General features: G+C 34.7%; 1 protein-coding gene across 4 annotated transcripts; it reads right to left on the bottom strand.

Moving 5' to 3' along the window:
* Positions 1–94: 94 nt before the first annotated feature.
* LOC109193106 (ubiquitin carboxyl-terminal hydrolase 8) lies at positions 95–10,597 on the bottom strand. 4 transcript variants are annotated; one of them, XM_019343923.1, is made up of 13 exons: positions 10,310–10,597; positions 9,335–9,577; positions 8,620–8,761; positions 6,037–6,096; positions 5,856–5,957; positions 5,091–5,387; positions 4,803–4,943; positions 4,453–4,623; positions 3,933–4,190; positions 3,671–3,816; positions 1,827–2,378; positions 981–1,254; positions 95–691 (listed from the first exon to the last, which is right to left on the bottom strand). In XM_019343923.1, the coding sequence occupies exons 1-13, from the start codon at positions 10,405–10,407 to the stop codon at positions 539–541; spliced, it is 2,637 nt and encodes an 878-aa protein (XP_019199468.1). In that variant the 5' UTR covers positions 10,408–10,597; the 3' UTR covers positions 95–538. The 4 variants fall into 4 exon arrangements, with proteins under 4 accessions (XP_019199468.1, XP_019199471.1, XP_019199470.1 ...); XM_019343924.1 differs by lacking the exon at positions 95–691 and adding an exon at positions 1,424–1,475 and having other exon boundaries at positions 1,151–1,254; XM_019343926.1 differs by lacking the exons at positions 8,620–8,761; positions 9,335–9,577; positions 10,310–10,597 and adding exons at positions 7,906–8,002; positions 8,063–8,613.
* Positions 10,598–17,711: the final 7,114 nt, after the last annotated feature.

The following is a 17,711-nucleotide window of genomic DNA, read 5'->3' as shown; positions in this document are numbered from 1 at the left end:
TAGACAAACCCTTGTGCGCACCGACATTTGACCATGTCTGCTGAGCAACTGAATTACCGAGATTTACATCCTACCAAATGCATAGTACACCCACTTTCACCAAAGATTTGCAAGAAACATTTAAAACAGTCATAATGAGGAGAGGAATGCACAAGCACAACATTCCAGAAATAATGTTGTAATTAGTACAATTGCTATAAAGAATTTTAGAGAATATTTTACATGTGCACTATGCAATCTATTTCAAGCTACCCTTAGCTTCTTCTTCTTTCCTGTTAGGTAATCAAGCAAAAAACTTGGGTCTTGTATCACAAAGAATTTGTTATAGATGTAAGACTTTTCCCGCGTTGTATCAACCCTTTCGCCTCACCATCCGTCGTTCCCTACTCTCAAGTATTATACGGTTATCCTTATCGCCACACTAACATTTCCGCGATGACCCCAAAATTGCCAACTATATGCCTGCCACCAAAGAACAACACAACAGATGTGATTCTTTACAAGACTTGCGGATAAATGTGAAGCCTTGTTCAGTACCCTAGCACCTAACGATGGTCTTGTTCATCTCTTCTATATCGTTTTCTTCAACTCTTCTATAGAACAGAACATAGGCAGCTGAAGTTTTTATCTTCTCCACGCTGACGGGTGAAACATGGCTGTCGTCAAAGTCATACCATTGTTCACCACCTTGCTACACCAAATGGAAAACAAAAGATTAACAGAAAGATACTAAGAGCACTAGAAAGTAGAAATGAAAGTATAAATACAAACATTATACATAGAGTTCGATATTGTGTCCAAGTATTGGCCTAATCAGGATATGATTATTTTCAAAGTACTCAGGTTAGAGTCCTAGAGATTGAAGCCTTGAACGTATTGGAAAAATTCCTATTTCTTTTCGCCTGGGGGGATCAGTCATGGATGCTATATGAGGAAACAGTAAACTAAATTGAATTATTACATACTACATAATAACTTACACGAACAAATGCAGTGTAGTGCCCTCCTCCCATGCTTCCATAATGATTACTAATTGCATATAGCGTATAGCGGCAAGAAGATTGTCCATCTTTGTGGGCAATATATGAAGACAATTCAAGATCATGGATGGGGAAATCAACAAATGTCTCTAACTTGTTCTTCAGAAAACGGTTATATGAGAATCTCTTCATATGAATGACCATAATCTCCGGCAACCTCCACAGATCCAACTTCTTAGTAGCTTGGCGATGCTCTTTGCAACCAGGACAGTACCTTACGCAATACAACAGAAAACACATTAAAAAGATTTTGTAGGACAATCCTACTAACTAACACAAATGTCTAATAATCCCAGAACATTTCATTAAGCCAATAAAAGCCTGTATAATGCAATGATGTTGATTAAAAAGAAACATTTGCAAAATCAGACTGAAGAAACTACCTTCAAAGATTCTGGAAAGACAACAAAGATCTGTGTGCAAGCTACAACTTAACTGGGGATAGCAGAAGAGAACTTTTCAGTTATAACAAATCAAGACATGAAAACCTTTCCACCCAGCAAAGTTGTTCTTAGTGAGAAAGAAATCAACTTAGTTGCAAAGTAAATTCATTTAATAGTTCAAATTTGATGTTTAAAAACTCAAGTTTAAAGTGCTATATAGTGTTCTAAGGATAACAAGTTTTTGCAGGGTTCGGATTATAAAATAGGTAGTATAACATCAAAAGGAGGAAATTAAATCCTTTCAAGAAAATATCTACCCATTCTAAGATGTGCGATACATTAACGGTAGCACAGTAGGCAACACTTCAAACAAAAAATTATGAAAATTAACTTGTATGCTTACCACATGTCTTCTGGTCCTAGAGGCTCCTCCTTCAAAAATGCCTCAAGACATTTATAAAAAGAGACAGTCTCTTGTGGCCTTTTTGTGAAAAAGCCAGACTTGAAAACTTCTGGTAATGAGCTAAAAGCACTACTATTGTATTGTTCAAGCATTTTATCTGGCCAGCACACAAGCACATTAAGCCGTTCAGGCATGTCTGAGAACTTTAGCGGCTCATTCATTACAAGCGCAGAGCTGGAGGGCATTCCTTTTTCATCAGTTAAAAGAAACTCAAAATCACGGTCCAAGTTTGCATCAATATTTTCAGCATCAGTATTTTCTGAGAGACCAACCAGTCCAGGACTGGTGGCTTCCATTTCAGTAAGTACTTCAGTAGCACTATTTTCAACTTTATCACTTTTCCCAACAAAATCTTCATTGTGAACTATGAACGGAAGAAGTAATCTTAAATACAAGTTGCGGAGATCGCATCCATTTTCAACTCTACAACTTGCAACAAATGGAATACCAAACATCTTCCAACCTGGTGTGAGCTTCCCAGAAATATAATGCCTGAGAAATAAAAAGATGAGAAAAATTATATCATTTGACAAGAAGCCAAGACGCATAAAGGGAACTGTTTCAACCCAAGAAAGCCCAGCTCACAAGAATTTGCATAGGATTCTCATAACAATGAAGGAAAAAGTATTAAGTTACAAATAAAGACGTATGGATAACTAGCAAGCCATTCCACATTAAATGATTAAAGAGAATGTCTCCATTTCGAATTAACAGGTCCCTGCTTAACTAGAAAGTCGAAAACATTTTAGATAGGATATCATCCTTCAACATTAGAACTGAATGTGAGGAAGTGGCAACATCAAAATCTCAAAGTCTCTTTCTCTACATGCTTTCAATCTGTAACATCTCCTTAAATCCTCATTATTTCTATTGATCGTCAGCAAATTATAGTTTTCCATCTCAACTGCACTCTGCTACTATTATGCATAGGTTACATGCTTCTTTGTGCATAACCTCTTAATGAAACCAAGAAGTGAGTAGTATGAAAAGAGAGTAGGGTAAAAGTGTAAAACAGGTGAAAAATTGGAGAAGGGGCATACTTCTGCAAGATCAGAGAGATATAACATTTATGTGAATTGATTCTTAGCAACAAGAAAACATGTTTCCCTGTGGGTGGGTAGAGACTGTAAGCTTCGATGACTAATATCTCTAGCTATCTAACCTTGTCTTTTACAACTCATATTCCACGTCTCCAGCTTCCATCACCAAGAACTCATATTTCTGCGACTTCTTTTCTACTTTTTTGCATTTTTGTCTCCTTTCCCTTCTCTGCATATTTTTCTACCCTCTTACATCTTATTATTGCCATGTGAAACAGTTTGACATGGCTTTCATTGCTGCAAAACATCCGATTTGCTACCATTTTCTCCCCTTTTTTTTTAGGGGTGGGGGAGGGGTAGGTCTCAGCATATCTCTAATTTTTATTTTTACAAAAAAGGTGTGCACTGACATCCAAGAGACCGAGACCTCTCCTTATGCTTCCAAGCAATGCTGACATAATCTCCCAACAAGGCTCGAAGAGCATGAATGTCCTAAGGCAGTTTTGTCTCACTGCATCAAGGGCACGCCAAAAGCCTCCAAATCTAAAGAATATCTATTTGCAAACAGCTTTGCCATTTAATCCTTTCTGGATTAAGCACTGGGAGCAAATACAACCAGCAGAGCTCACAGAGTAATGAAAATATGTTTAAAGATTAACCCCATCCCCAAAAAAACAAAACAAAACAAAACAAAAACCAGAAAACATTGACTATCAAGACTTCAAGAGGCAAGTGAGAGCTTACTCAGTCTGCTGATGAGTAAACACAACCAAGTGGTCTTCTCCACTGCTCTTCAGCAAACGATAAGCAACAAGTCGATCACCATCTCTGATTAAGGATAATGAATCAGCTGATCCCCCAAGATACCGTATGACACGACTATTGTAAACCTGTTGACATTAGATGGTCTATGAGCTCAAAATAACGTAAACTCTGGCAAATTATAACAAGGGAAAAACTCATTAAGGTAATTATTAGTTGCAAAGGAAATGGTGTAGTATAATACCTCAGCCACCAAAAAGGTCTCATCAGCCCCCAAGGAGCATGCAGTGCTCAAACTGCTTATAAGATCACTATACTTCCCATCCTTGGGGACATTAACTGTAACAACAGAAAGCTGGATATCACCATAACTTTTCATAACTGATATAGTCATGGACCGCATCGATGTTGATGGTAGGGGTAGTGATAGATACATGAAGGGATCAAAAGTGATGGAGACCTTCCTGCAAACAGGACAGACTAATTTCGAGCGATATTGACCCTGCAGGAATGTTCATGATGTTTCAATGAACAAGACTGAAAATAAGCTATCAAGAAAGAAGGAAAAAAAAAAAAAAAAAAAAAAATGAAGCAGCAAAATACTCATTATGAAAATTGATAACAGTTGTTTGGGCTTACAAACCCTTAACTTGGGTGGGTATAGGAACTATTTTACTTCAAAATATTTACTCTGGCATGTGCTGACTGCTGAGGCATTAGTAGAAAAGGAGAAATGCAAACAAACCCTTTTGGATGTTTCTCACCTGGCATACGTCAACTATAATGGAATCATTACGAGCCCTATGATTCTTCCAATATTCATCTGCTACTTCTTCATCTGGACGACCATCTCCATCCTTAGCTTCAACATATGGTTTGCACTTCACACGGTTCAAATCTTCATGGAGTCCATCCAACAGGAAAGCAAGCAGCTCCTGTGGAGAAAAATACAATTCTTATCCTCTACATGGATTATAAATACAAATTTACAATTGTTGACGTACATGCACACATTGAGACATAAAACACATGCATGAATATATATACACAACAGAATACTGTTAAAATTTTGACAGAAGTTTAAATCCTGCAAGAAGAAATGACCAACACTAACCTGAGAATCATGTTGACTAAAACCACTGAATTGAGGAGCAAAATGAGAGAGCTTTAATTTGAATGTTCTTGGTGCCACAGGAGTTGCTCCAGGAGCCCATAATTGCTTCAAAAGATCTCCAAATGCTGATGCAATCTCACCCTGCATAGTGGTAGGTAGAGAAACCATTAAAATTAGCTGATGGGAATGTTTTATGCGTGGGAGTTAACAGAGAGGGTTGGGGCAAAGAGAGAGAGAGAAAAATAAAGAATACGAGATAGTATTAGGTCAATTCATATTGCCACATACATTCATACCCAAGGGGTTGTCGTAATTTATTTCCGTTTTGTAATCTCCAAGAAAGTAATCAACAAGCTTTGGTGTGTGTGCAAGACATTGGACAGCACTGTTCATGAAACAGGTGTTCCCTAGGTTTTGCAATCCAGTCAAGCCCAATGTGCCAGTTTCACATGGACTTCGTATGAGACTAGCACTACCATTCATCAGATACGAAGTTCCATTAGAATATTGCACACCAATTTCATTTTTCTTTGCTCTGTTTCTGACAGAATCAGATAAGCCATAGACTTGCAACTCAAGGAGCATCTGTTAAAAGACAAATATTAAGCATAAGATATTTGTCTAGATCATAATACGCCAAAAGGCATCACATAAAACTGGGTGTAGAGACCAAGCAAATCCCTATTGGAATAATAAGCCATGATCAAGAAATAAAACTACTCAAAGAAAATTTTAAAATATAAAAGAAAGGAGAATCTATAGAAAAGTTCATAATGAGTCCAGTAACAATTTAACCATTTTCCAGAATGGAACAAGATGTAAGGTACCTTCATGCATCCAGGACTCTGTTCACATTTTTAGATTAACAAAGTAAACACTTAAACACATTCAATTAAGTCAAAAATATAAATAAATAAAAGCGCACTTGACATTGCATGACAATTAAAATTCTGGACATTGTACTTTCGTGCATTCCAAAATTAAAATTGAATGACAAATAAGCATAACAATTAATGATTCTAGACATTGCATAAAAAATTAATAACCACACACATCTTGCTCCAACTGCCTTGGAGAGTCCTTTAGTAGGTCTTTGTCATTTGACTGATTTGAGAAAAAAGAGGCAGTCTGGCCAGAAAAATCCCATATCCGAATCTGTGGAAGAAGAAAGAAGCCATCAAAAGATAAAACTAGGATATCATGTCAAGTGATAGAATCCCATCAAGGCACTTACCGGATCTGTCTCAAAGATGAAAATCTTACAGGCTCTTTTATAGGACTCCACTGCATTATCCTAAAAAACAAATGAAAAATGGAACTTAATATAGCATGAAAACCATGAAGTAAGGAGGTCGTAAATCATATGATAGAAAGGTTTATGACATTTAAGGTATGCCTGGCTCTTTACTTGTTTCAATATATTTAAGGAGCACTGTGGATAACAATATTGTTAGTTCAAAAATTATATATCAAAATCACTACCCTTTAATAACATTTACTCAAGTGTATGTCGAAAGTCTCCCAACAACTATATATTTGGTGGAATTTTTTGAAAGGCTTAAATAGCTTTATTTGGGAGCCCTGATGATTGATGAACAATTGAACATACTCTCCTACTTGTATTTATCTAGCAAAAGACCCCTCAAGTATATGTCATGAATTAATTCATCTGTACCACGATGAAAATAATGTCTTTAAATCAAATTATTAAATGAAAAAAGAATTGAGGAAACATTTTAAACTTGATTGGTTTAAACATTGGGACAAAAAAGTTGATTGCAGGAATGTTGAGGGCGTGACTTTGGATAGTAATATGCTGTTATTGAAAAAGAGACATGAAAGAAATAGCAAAGTAGTGCATTTTAGGAAAGTTGAAACCATATAGAGAAGGCTCAAAATAGAAACCATGACATTCTAATTGAATGGATGAACATCACTAACAATTTTAAAGTTTTATTGAAGTGATAGCATTATCACTCATTCACTTGATCAAATAGGAAACTACTCATAAGAATCTGAAATCCAAAATAGAAGTTTCAAAATCACCAGATTGAAACGGCATTGAAGATTGTAAAAATTAGTCTTTGCCAATATATGTACAAGTTTGTGCAAAGCCAAAGAACCAACATGAGTTAAGTATTTTTGTCTCTTATGTTTCAAGTGTATTTTAAATACTAGAAAGCATGATAAGTATATATTTCTTCTTCTGATGGATATAGGGCCATTGACAGTTACTAGTCCATGGATGACACAGAGAACCAAAGTGCAGCCATGAAAGGTACAGACAGAGCCCAACAGCAGCAATAAGTCTGTTTTTGTAACTCAATAAGTGACATCAAAAGCCATCTGAATCATCGTAGGAGAAAAGGGATTTCAATATCAAACCTCAAGCATCACTGCTTGATATGATAAATGGAAACTATAGGGCATATTTTCATTTCCTATTTTATATCACTGAATTCGCCTTAATTTGGGAACAAGATAGCAACCTCAAATATCAATGCAGTCACTCCCCTCCAATTACCTCACTGTTCATTGTGGATGAGTTTTGATGGTCCATTCTCTATTGCTTGGCTACCTTTCTAACACTTTTCAGATTGGCATATGGGGACTTAGAAGCAATTTAACTATTTTTCAACTTCTTATCTCATCGTCTCCTACAAGGCTACAACTGAGAAAGTTGTTCTCTCCTGAGTGGTAAAATTTTTAGGCAACATGGAACTCAGATCACAAGTCTTCCTTTATTATTCATTTGCAACAAACTTTTGGTGGAGATTATTTGGAATACTTGTTGGCCTAGTAGAAAATTAGAGATTTACCCCCATTTCAATGATTTATCTATGACAAAATTTCGGAATTTGGCCAATCTGAGGGAGGAACATTTTTTATGCATGTGGCATGCCTAGACTTGTTTGGTATCCCCAGTTAGAGACTTAGAACAACATTTAAGGATATTTAAACACCAAGTTGGGATAGGATGACCTATAATGTGCAAAGCTCAAGAAATTTCATGGCCACTGATATTCATTTGACGAAGCAATTGGAATGCATTATTTTGCATTCATTTAATAATGTAATTTGAAAAGCAAGAATTTTGTCCCACCCAGGGCTTCCAGCACATTATTCACTGCAACAAATTAGTTATGAACATCAAACTTTGAATCATTGCATCCAATTCCTCCATTTTCCTTCCTATGAAACTTCAAGGATGTCAAGCACCTTGCCATAACAAGATGCCTTGAATTGAAAGAACCACCAACCTTATGCTTTTTCAGTACTTGTGATAATCTACGGAAGAATTTCACACAATTGTATTGAACAGTGTCATATTGACAACCCCTCAACTTTGCTCCAATGTTCATCCCCAACAATAAAATCTAATGAATATCAACATCTGCAATGCCTCAAGGGGTATGGATATCTCAAATGCTTCAAATGATGAATATTAGTAAAAGTACAGTTCAGTTTACTAACACAAAGACGTGATACAAATAAATTGCAAAACAAAGTGGCAACGATGTGAAACTTATCATGGTTTATCTTACAAGTAAATGCATAGTGTGAAAAAGTAGTGATCTGTATTAGATCTGGCTATTTGTCCTGTAATGAGCTGTAAATTCAAATTTCACATACAGCATTACTAGGCAACAATGACATGTATCTACCAGATTTTATTACGATATTCCATAGAGAACTGAAGTTAGACAAGGAGGAACTGAAAACATGAAGATCATTTTATTCGTGTACTCAAACCATTTGTAAGTGCATAACTCATGGAAAACAGAGATGGAATAAGACTAGATAAGTGAGTGGCAACCTTTTTGCTTATCCTAACTCCCAAGGAGCTGCCTTCTTGCAAACCAGAAAGTCTCAACTGTAAGGGATAAACATCTGTAATATCATCATCTGAGGTTGAAAAGCTTTTGCTATTCTTTGCTGGAGTTTTAGAACCACTGTGCCTACATACAGGTCAGAATGATGTAATACAAGGTCAAATAACTAGAATCTAGAGATAGTTTCAGAAGCATAGCACTTTCTAGAAAATAAATATCTCAGAACTTGCACCCTAAGTGCAGATGTCTCATTTTAAAGATATGTAAAACAGCAGAATGGAAACTTGAAATCAGGTTACCATCCCACAGTTAAAGGTGTCCTTTCTCTTCACTATAAGAGATCTCCTGGAAGAAAATTAAACTTCTTTAGGGTCAGCAAAATTAAATTTGTTTTAGAGGTTGGGTCCAGTTCCTGTCCCTATTGTTTGGATCTTAAGAGTAATATCACCACCGATGTACCTACTTCTCAAGTAGCCAATTAAGGGTCTGCCAAATCACAGGTTGGGGAGGGGTGGTGGAGTGCTTGTTGAAAACAGAAGAAAACAATAAATGTAGATAACAAAGGTAACTCATGCACAATGGACATCAGATTCAAATTCTATCCACTAACAGCAGAAAGATTCTAATGCAAATACAAGAAAAAAGAATACACAAAGATGAATTTCAGGGGTAACAATGAAGATGTCCCAAGATACTAACCACTTGAGTGCCTGAATCCACATGTCACCAGGGACCAAGGCAAAATCACGACCTGATACCCCAACTTCGCCATTGTCACAGGTCTGCAGTGAAGGATCATCCTCCTTCCTTAAATTAAAAGCAACATCTGAACTGAAAATATTGTTTATTATCTTCATTGGCCCTCCATGAGCAGGTGAGGCTGTGTACAAAGTCCCCTTCTTCCCATCTGCTGATGCTGTGTCTTGTGCCTCTTTCCACCACCTACAATGCACAAACTTTCAAGCTGTGGCCTTTGAGAGTACTTAATTCTAACACTTTGTGATCATTGCTTCCTTGGAGAAGCAGACGGATATGAAAATTGTACTAAGAGTATGATGAGAAAGATGCTCTTTTGCTCCTTCACAACTCTACCTACAAGCCATACTAGAGATGAATACACACAGATACCCCTACTCCCTATATATGTATTTCTCAGAACAAAAATCGGTATCAGAACAATATTCCAACAACAGACATCATCAACTAGATTGTCACACAAGCACAAAAGCACATCCCTAAGCAAACCCACATATCCCATTATTTATACTACTTTTTTAAGAGATAACAACAGAAACCTAATCAATTCCATGGAAGACACTGACGGAAACCAATACCTAATGTTCGAATTCACAGCGACACAAACGAAGAAAAGAAAACGATGTCTCAGAACTAGCCACATTTCGATTAAACAATAAATCAACCCCACGGATCAAAAAGAAAAGTTATTTGCAATTCAAAAATCCAAAGACAAGTCAGATTGCATTCTAATAAATTCAATCTGACAAACATTTCAAATCAAACAAAACGAATATAGAATATAAATAAGATCACCATTCTCTTATTTATCAATCTTTTTCTATTCACAATGTGTTTTGGTTTTTTCTAATTGTGCATAGCAGCTGAAATGCAGATGTGGAATGAGGAATGTGCCGAAGAGAATAGAAATTGGGGTACCTGAAAGGAACGAAGTAGACTTGTTGGTCATCATTCCCATTTGATTCGGGTTGTTGTTGCTGGGTTTGTTCCGAGGAATCCTCGGATGGGTTATCCATTTCTCTGAGTTGTAGAGGGAGAAAGATCCGAGTTGTAGAGAGAGAAAGGGAGTTTCAGAAATGGCGGAAGAGATTTGCAGCAGAAAAAGTTTCAGACCAGTTTGCTGCCCAGGGAGACAGACAGAGAGGGGGAGAGAGAGAGAGAGAGAGAGAGAGAGAGAGAGGCGGATTTGCAGAGAAACAAGTGGAGCCTTTTTCTTAACAAAATTGAAATTACCATTATAGCATAGCATATGTGCATTATTACATATCAATTTTTTATTTTTATTTTTGCAAACACATACCAATTATTTTTTGAATATATATAACCTAAATATAAAAATAATAATATGTTGCATCCGGCTATCTCAGTTAATTCGACTGATCATCCTAAAATCTTGTTTCAAAAATTTTGGAAGACCTTAACCAAAGTGATGAAGATCGAATCTCACTAAGAACGTCTCATCAAATATTATATTGTAACAGAGTCAGTAGTATTCAACCAAAAAAAAAAAAAAATGTCACATCAAAAGTCATAAAAGAATTCTTCTACATATACTCTCAAACTTTACTCTTTAATTTTTACTCTTTATAGGACAGACAATTATAGGTTATTGTTATCATGTGAATTCCAAAAAAAAATATCTACATTACAAATTTAAAAATAAAAGTAAACTTTTGGAGTAGAACTTGAAAGTCCGCATACTAATTTCCATCATAAAAACTCTCTGACTCTTAGGTAGGAATTATGGAAACCTAATGTATCAGAAAGTAATAATAATATATTCAAATTTTTCTTAACTTTTGTGTTTGGCAGTGTTGTACTCCTCGTTTTATTAGAAGTACGAGAAGCTGACACAAAGACATAATATGGGAAGACCCAACCGAATTTTCTAGAGAGGTAATTTTGGATGGAAAATATGCTATTTACATCAACAAACTTATAAAAAAAAATTTTAAAAAAAAGGTTCATTTTTTACCCACCAAAATTTGGGTCAATGCAAATATGTTTTTTAAAATTAAGAAAAGAAAATGCTAATTAAAGGGTCATATTCTTTTTCTCAATTAAGTGAAAATTCGTCATATCGTCTCAAAAACTAAATATAATATTTAAGTAATGTGAAATTACTGAACATAATTTTGTATCAAAGCTCATGACGCCACTTTTGTAAGCATTGCAATCATTTATATTTGTTAAATACATGTAAATTAAGTTGTTAAGAATTTGTGAAATAAGTCAAGTAACATGTAGACTATAATTTGCTTACTTTCTCTTGAAGTTGGTTCTGATATCAAATTGATACGACGAAACAAAGAACTCTAATTTTGGTCTTATAACATGCAATATATATTAATTTATACAGAGTAATAGATTAAATTTGATATGTATATCAACACGTTTTTTCTTAAACTTGACACTCAAACACATAGCCACATGCAGGTGGAGTACAAATATGAAAAAGTGTTTTCCTTTTCTTTCAGATGGAGAAAAATGATTCTCATTTTTGAGTGGTGAGATATGTATACAATAAAATAAGAAAAATACTATGTGTACTTCTACTTTATATTTTTTATTTTTACTTTTATATATAAATTTTGATATAGATATTTATATTGGGATCTACATGAAAAAATAAATTATCAAAATTTACCACATTAGAGAGTAAATTTGAAAAAAGTGAGATTTGGAAATACATCTAGTAGAACTCATAAAATAATTAAGATAACTAGAAGAAATAAAAAAAAAATAAAATGAAGACAGTACAAAAGACACGACAGATCAGATGGGATCAGAAATTCAGAAGGGCATTGCTGACTACTTGTTTCCTGGCCTCTTTTTATTCTTTTTTCTTTTTAAATTATGGCGATTGTTATTAATTAAATGATTATACCAGGATTATGTGGTCCAATAGTATCTGGGTTGAACTTTCATTTGAAAGGTTGTGAGTTCGAGCCTTAGTAGAGGCGTTATTAGCTCTTTGTGTGTGTTTCAGTAGGTTGAGAAACAGATACTACAATGTAATAGAGCTAGTAGCATTCAAAAAAAAAATGATTATACTCGGTATAAAAGAAATTGATATAGGGCATATTTTTAACTTTTCAGTCAATTTTAATTTATTTGACCATTATTAACTATTTGACTTGATTAAATAATTAATATAAGTGTTTAGTTTTTTTGTATGTTACTGACTCTATTACAATGTAGTATATGTTCATATAAGTGTTTGGTTGATTAGTTATTTGTAACAGTTTATTACTCCAAAACACTAAAATTCAAAAAGATGTTTAGAGCAATTTTTTGAGAAAGTCATTTTTTATGTAATCTGCTATCAGCTAACAGCTAATTTACAAAATATCTTTCTATAATTAACTAATATCATCAGCTAGTCAAACACACTGTTGGAAAAATAGCATTAAAATGATATTTTAAGTGGCTATTTTGTGGTACAATTATCAGTGGGGTCCACTTTCGATTTGGGTCGGGTCAAAGTGGATCGAGTTTTTCGTAGTAAGACGAAGAGATTGATATATTGTACGCTCAAAACGGATAATGGGTGAATGAGATATTGATTCTCAAAGTAAACCCATTGAGTTGGAAAAAATGAGCTTTTGTCCCACATTGGTTTGGGAAGAGGATTTGCCCCACTATTTATACAAGAGTCTTTTAGAGGCTTATTGAATGTATAGCATAGAGGCTCTCTCTCGCGCGCGCGGGGTGTAAATCAAATCTCAAAATGAGATCGAAAAAGGCTTGGCTCTCAAGCCTAAACTCGTGTTCGTCGGCCTTGAGAGCGCACGAACCATGACGGCGTGGTGGCCTTAAGGCCGAAACATGATCTTGGCTTGGCCAAACTGCGACCGGTTTGGCCTCCGTCCTCTCGTATCCTGTTGCGATCGTTGGGTTTTACTGTTACGGAATTAATAATGAATTAATTTTAATTTTTTTAATTGTGAATTAAAACTCAACTTATGGCTGCTGTTACAGGAGTTACTGGACAAGTCTTGAATGTCATCATGAATGCTATTGAATACTCCACCTCCTATATAAGAATGTAGTGGGAGCAGCAGATTTTAGTACAAGCACAACAAGAGAGTGACAAGGTAGAAAGAAGAAACACAACACACAGAAAGCACAATTTCTTCTCCAAAACTTTGTTCCTACTCCTTTCTTTGCCTAACTGTGTTCAAGGCTTTGCTCTAGTTCGCCGGGTTTGTTCGTTTGGGTGCTCAAACGTCGAACCTTAGCACGTTTATCCTGGGAAACCTAGGCCACAACGCTCCTAGCACTTTTGGAAGGTGGCAAATAAGGTTTTAAGAAAAACTGAGTGTCTCGCTTGACTCGTGCTAAAAATCCTATACCCAAACACGAGTCATCTCTTCTTCTTTCGATTTGGATTATACTTCTAAGCAAAAATTCTCTCTCTATTTGGTTTGTCGTTGGATTGGATTTATAATCTGAGGATTATTAGTTCCAATTTTTGGTTGATATATATTGGTATATCTTTTTCTTAGATCGATATATATGTATATATAACCTTTGGGTCCGTTTTATATATATTTGTGTGTGTATATATATTTCGGATATATATATCCAATAATATTTTATATATTTTTGTGTGTATATATAAATATTATTTTGAGATATTAAATCAATTTTGGTTCATTATTTCCAACACACACTAACTCAATCAGTTGCTAACAACTATTTACCAAATACCTTTAAACTCCCGAAAGTTTATACTTCTATTTGACTATATTATTAAATATTAAATTTGGATATTGTTAATTGTTTCAAATTCTGTTTACATCAATTTGTGTTTTAGGTGACGTTTGACTTATATTTAAGGAAATTATAAATAATTTTAAATATTTTGCTAAGATCTTGTGGTCTAATAACACTAAGATTGAACTCTGGGAGATTGTAGATTCGAGTCTCAGTGAATGTGAGTTATGAACATACTCTATATTATAATAAAGTCAATAGCATTAAAAAAAAAAAAAAAACACTTTAAAAACTTTTCATCCTTGAGAAAAGAATAAAGTGTAAATTTAAATTACATTGTTTGGTAGAAACGAATAAAATGATAGGGAATTGAGAGGGAAGAAGTGAACAAATACTAAATGCCCTTATATAATATTAATATAATATAATAATAATAATGAGGGTAAAGTGGTAATTACCGTGGAATTGCAATTCCTAGAAGGGGGAGGGGGGCTAGGAATTGCAATTCAATGGTGGAGGGAATTGCAATTTCATGAAATTATAATTCATTCCAACCAAACCATGGAATTGCAATTTCATGGAGTTTGGTAGGTGATGTGAGTCCAATTGTGCACATTTTTAGTATCAATTTTATTGTATTTGTTAGGCTTAAGTTCATGATTTTGGTAATTTATTGGCATAAGCCTTTGTTTTATCATTTAGTTTTGGTTCACACTTGTTTTGAATGTTTTACGGTGTTTATTAGTGTTTTTGAACTATTGTAGGTCAAGGTTAAAAGCAAGAGAAGTTCGAGGACAAACTTCGAGTCAAAATGGACCGAAGAACATGCACTCAGCAAGTTCGACGCGTCGAGCCAGCGACAGCCCAGTCACGATTTTTTGCCCGTTTTCGCGTAGAATTCTTCTATTTCAACCGAGAGTGGTTCCAGCTATAAATTTCCCCCTTCCTCAACCCTAATATTCATCCAGAGATCCTTGAAAACATAGAGGAGAAATCAAGAGTTACGAATCGTCTTTGGAGTAAGAAGAAATCAAGGTTCAATCTTGTACTCTTTTTGATAATTTGTAATTCCTTTATTATATTTGCTATGTATAATTTAGCCATGCTTGGCTAAATTCCTTTAGAGATTCTTGGGTAAAAAGTGTTTATGAACCTATGTGTCTGAGCTCTCAGATTCTTTAATATATTATTATTTGGGTTTTAAACTTGAGTTGGAATTATGTTTATTATTGTTGTTGCTAGTAGTTTAGGGCCCGAATTACTTGCTTCGTAGCTTTGTTTGTGTCATAACGGGAGTTGGGCATAACTTAGGGCACGCACAATTGCACCTTGGAAGATGGTAATTTTGTTAGGGAGTTTAATTCTTGATTATTGCACATCGGGAGATGGTAGTAGTTAGAAATTTATTATGATGCTTGTTCTTGTTTTATTGGATGTTTATATCACGGGAGTGAATATTCACTAGTGTTAGGGACTACGGAAGTAGCTCTATTCCACCTTGCATCCTCACATTTGTTAAACCCAGATTTTAATATTTAAGTGTTCAAGTTTGCATAATGAAGTTGATGATAATTATGAAAATATCACCATATTTTTAAAAAAAATTTGACTAATTCGTTTTTTTTTATAGATGTAAGGCTAAAATTAGTACTTATTTCTCTCCTATGGTACTATTCTTACAAGATCCTACCATATATATATATATATATATATATATATATATATATATATATATATATATATATATATATATATATATATACACACACACATAAAAGAAAAAGTTCAAATACGACGAGACCCTCTCGTGCGGTCGTGTAGCGGTTTCTAGAATACACCAACAGTGTTAACAATATGCAACAATAGTGTAAGAGAAACACACAACAATGAAATACAAAAATACACATCACACCCAAAAAATACACCAAATGCCTCCCTACCACTAAAACTAATAGTGTATTTCCGCACACTGTGTGATGCTTTTAGTCATACCTAACGGTGTGTTGTATGTGATGCGTACCTAACTTGTGTGTATTTTTGTAGTGCGTTTCATAACATTGATGGTCTATATTTTGTTTAACTATTGGTGTGTTCTGAAAACCGCCGCACGACCGCATAGGAGGGTCTCACCGCACCGGAACTCAACTATATATATATATATATATATATATATATATATATATATATATATATATATATATATATATATATATATATATAGAGAGAGAGAGAGAGAGAGAGGGGGGGGGGGGGGGGGGTTACAGTGAGAACACTTGCTTAGGTGAGAACGTGAGAACAAATCGTGTGTATCCATCTAATATTTTTTAATGGTCTAGATTATATTAAGTGTGTGTTAACGGGAATTAAATGTGTGCAAACGCACTTGACGGTAAATATGTTACCGGTAATAATAATATTAGAATAACGTTGTGGGAAAGAGTGACAATAGTTGTATTGCCTTAGTGTCTTAGTATAGGAAGTACAATGTGTCTTTGTCCAGAGTATTGAACGTGTCCCCTCAAGCTGAGAGGAGCATCTACTTATACAAAGGTGCCAACGGTAACAACATGGGACATAAATGGGGAGCCAAGTCTTTAATTCTCTCTCATCAATGGTAGCATCAATGTGGCTTCAATTGCAATAAAGGTGACACCTGTTGGAATTCTGTCCATTAGAGTTTTGCCCGTTGGGTCTCCATGTGGTGCCGGGTCAAATATGGTGCCGGGTCAGATGCCCACTTATGATCCAGGTCGGGTGCCAACCCTATTATCCTGTCAGCACTTAATCGCGTTTGCACACATTTAATTCGCGTTTGTGTATCACTTGGTCACATTATAATATTTGGAAACTGCTTGGATCCTATCAGTGTGGACTTTTTATTTTGCTTTTGGATACATCTGAAAATAATAAAAATAAAATCCGGAACCTCCTATGTTGGAACGTTATGTTGTGCAATCGTGTGCACCATGCAAGGTGCACAGAGTTCCAATTCATAATTTTTATACTATAGATTTATAATTTCTATACTATAGATTCATAATTTCTATACTATAAATTCATAATTTCTAAACCGTAGATTCATAATTTAAATACAATAGATTCATAATTTCTATACTGCAGATTCATAATATCTGTACTGTTGATTCATAATTTCGGTACTGTAAATTCATAATTTCTAAATTGTATAGTTATCAAATTATGAACATATAGTTCTGTGATTTGTGAATATAGAGTTCAACAATTGAGAATATAAACATCGAAAATTATGAACATAGAATTCTGTAATTGTAAATATAGAATTCAATAATTATGAATATGAAGTTCAAAAATTATGAATATATAACTTTATAATTATGAACGTATTGTTCAATAATTATAAACATAGGGAAAAATGGTCAAATAGGCCCTCGAATTTTAGCTTAAAAATCAATTAGGCCCCTAAACTTTTTAAAGGTGCAATTACACCCATCAATAATTCATTTAGGTGCAATGAAGCCCAAAAACAAGTTAATGACCTGCTATCACATGTCATTAGGGTTTAGGCCACCTTCCGGCGATTTTTCCGGCAAAAAAAAAAAGTAACCAGCAACCAACCCAGATT

The sequence above is a fragment of the Ipomoea nil genome, unplaced genomic scaffold (assembly GCF_001879475.1).
Source record: "Ipomoea nil cultivar Tokyo-kokei standard unplaced genomic scaffold, Asagao_1.1 scaffold1834, whole genome shotgun sequence".
Lineage (NCBI taxonomy): Eukaryota > Viridiplantae > Streptophyta > Magnoliopsida > Solanales > Convolvulaceae > Ipomoea > Ipomoea nil.
The sequence above is the reverse complement of the archived record's forward strand: the minus strand, read 5'-3'. Positions and strand labels throughout refer to the sequence as shown.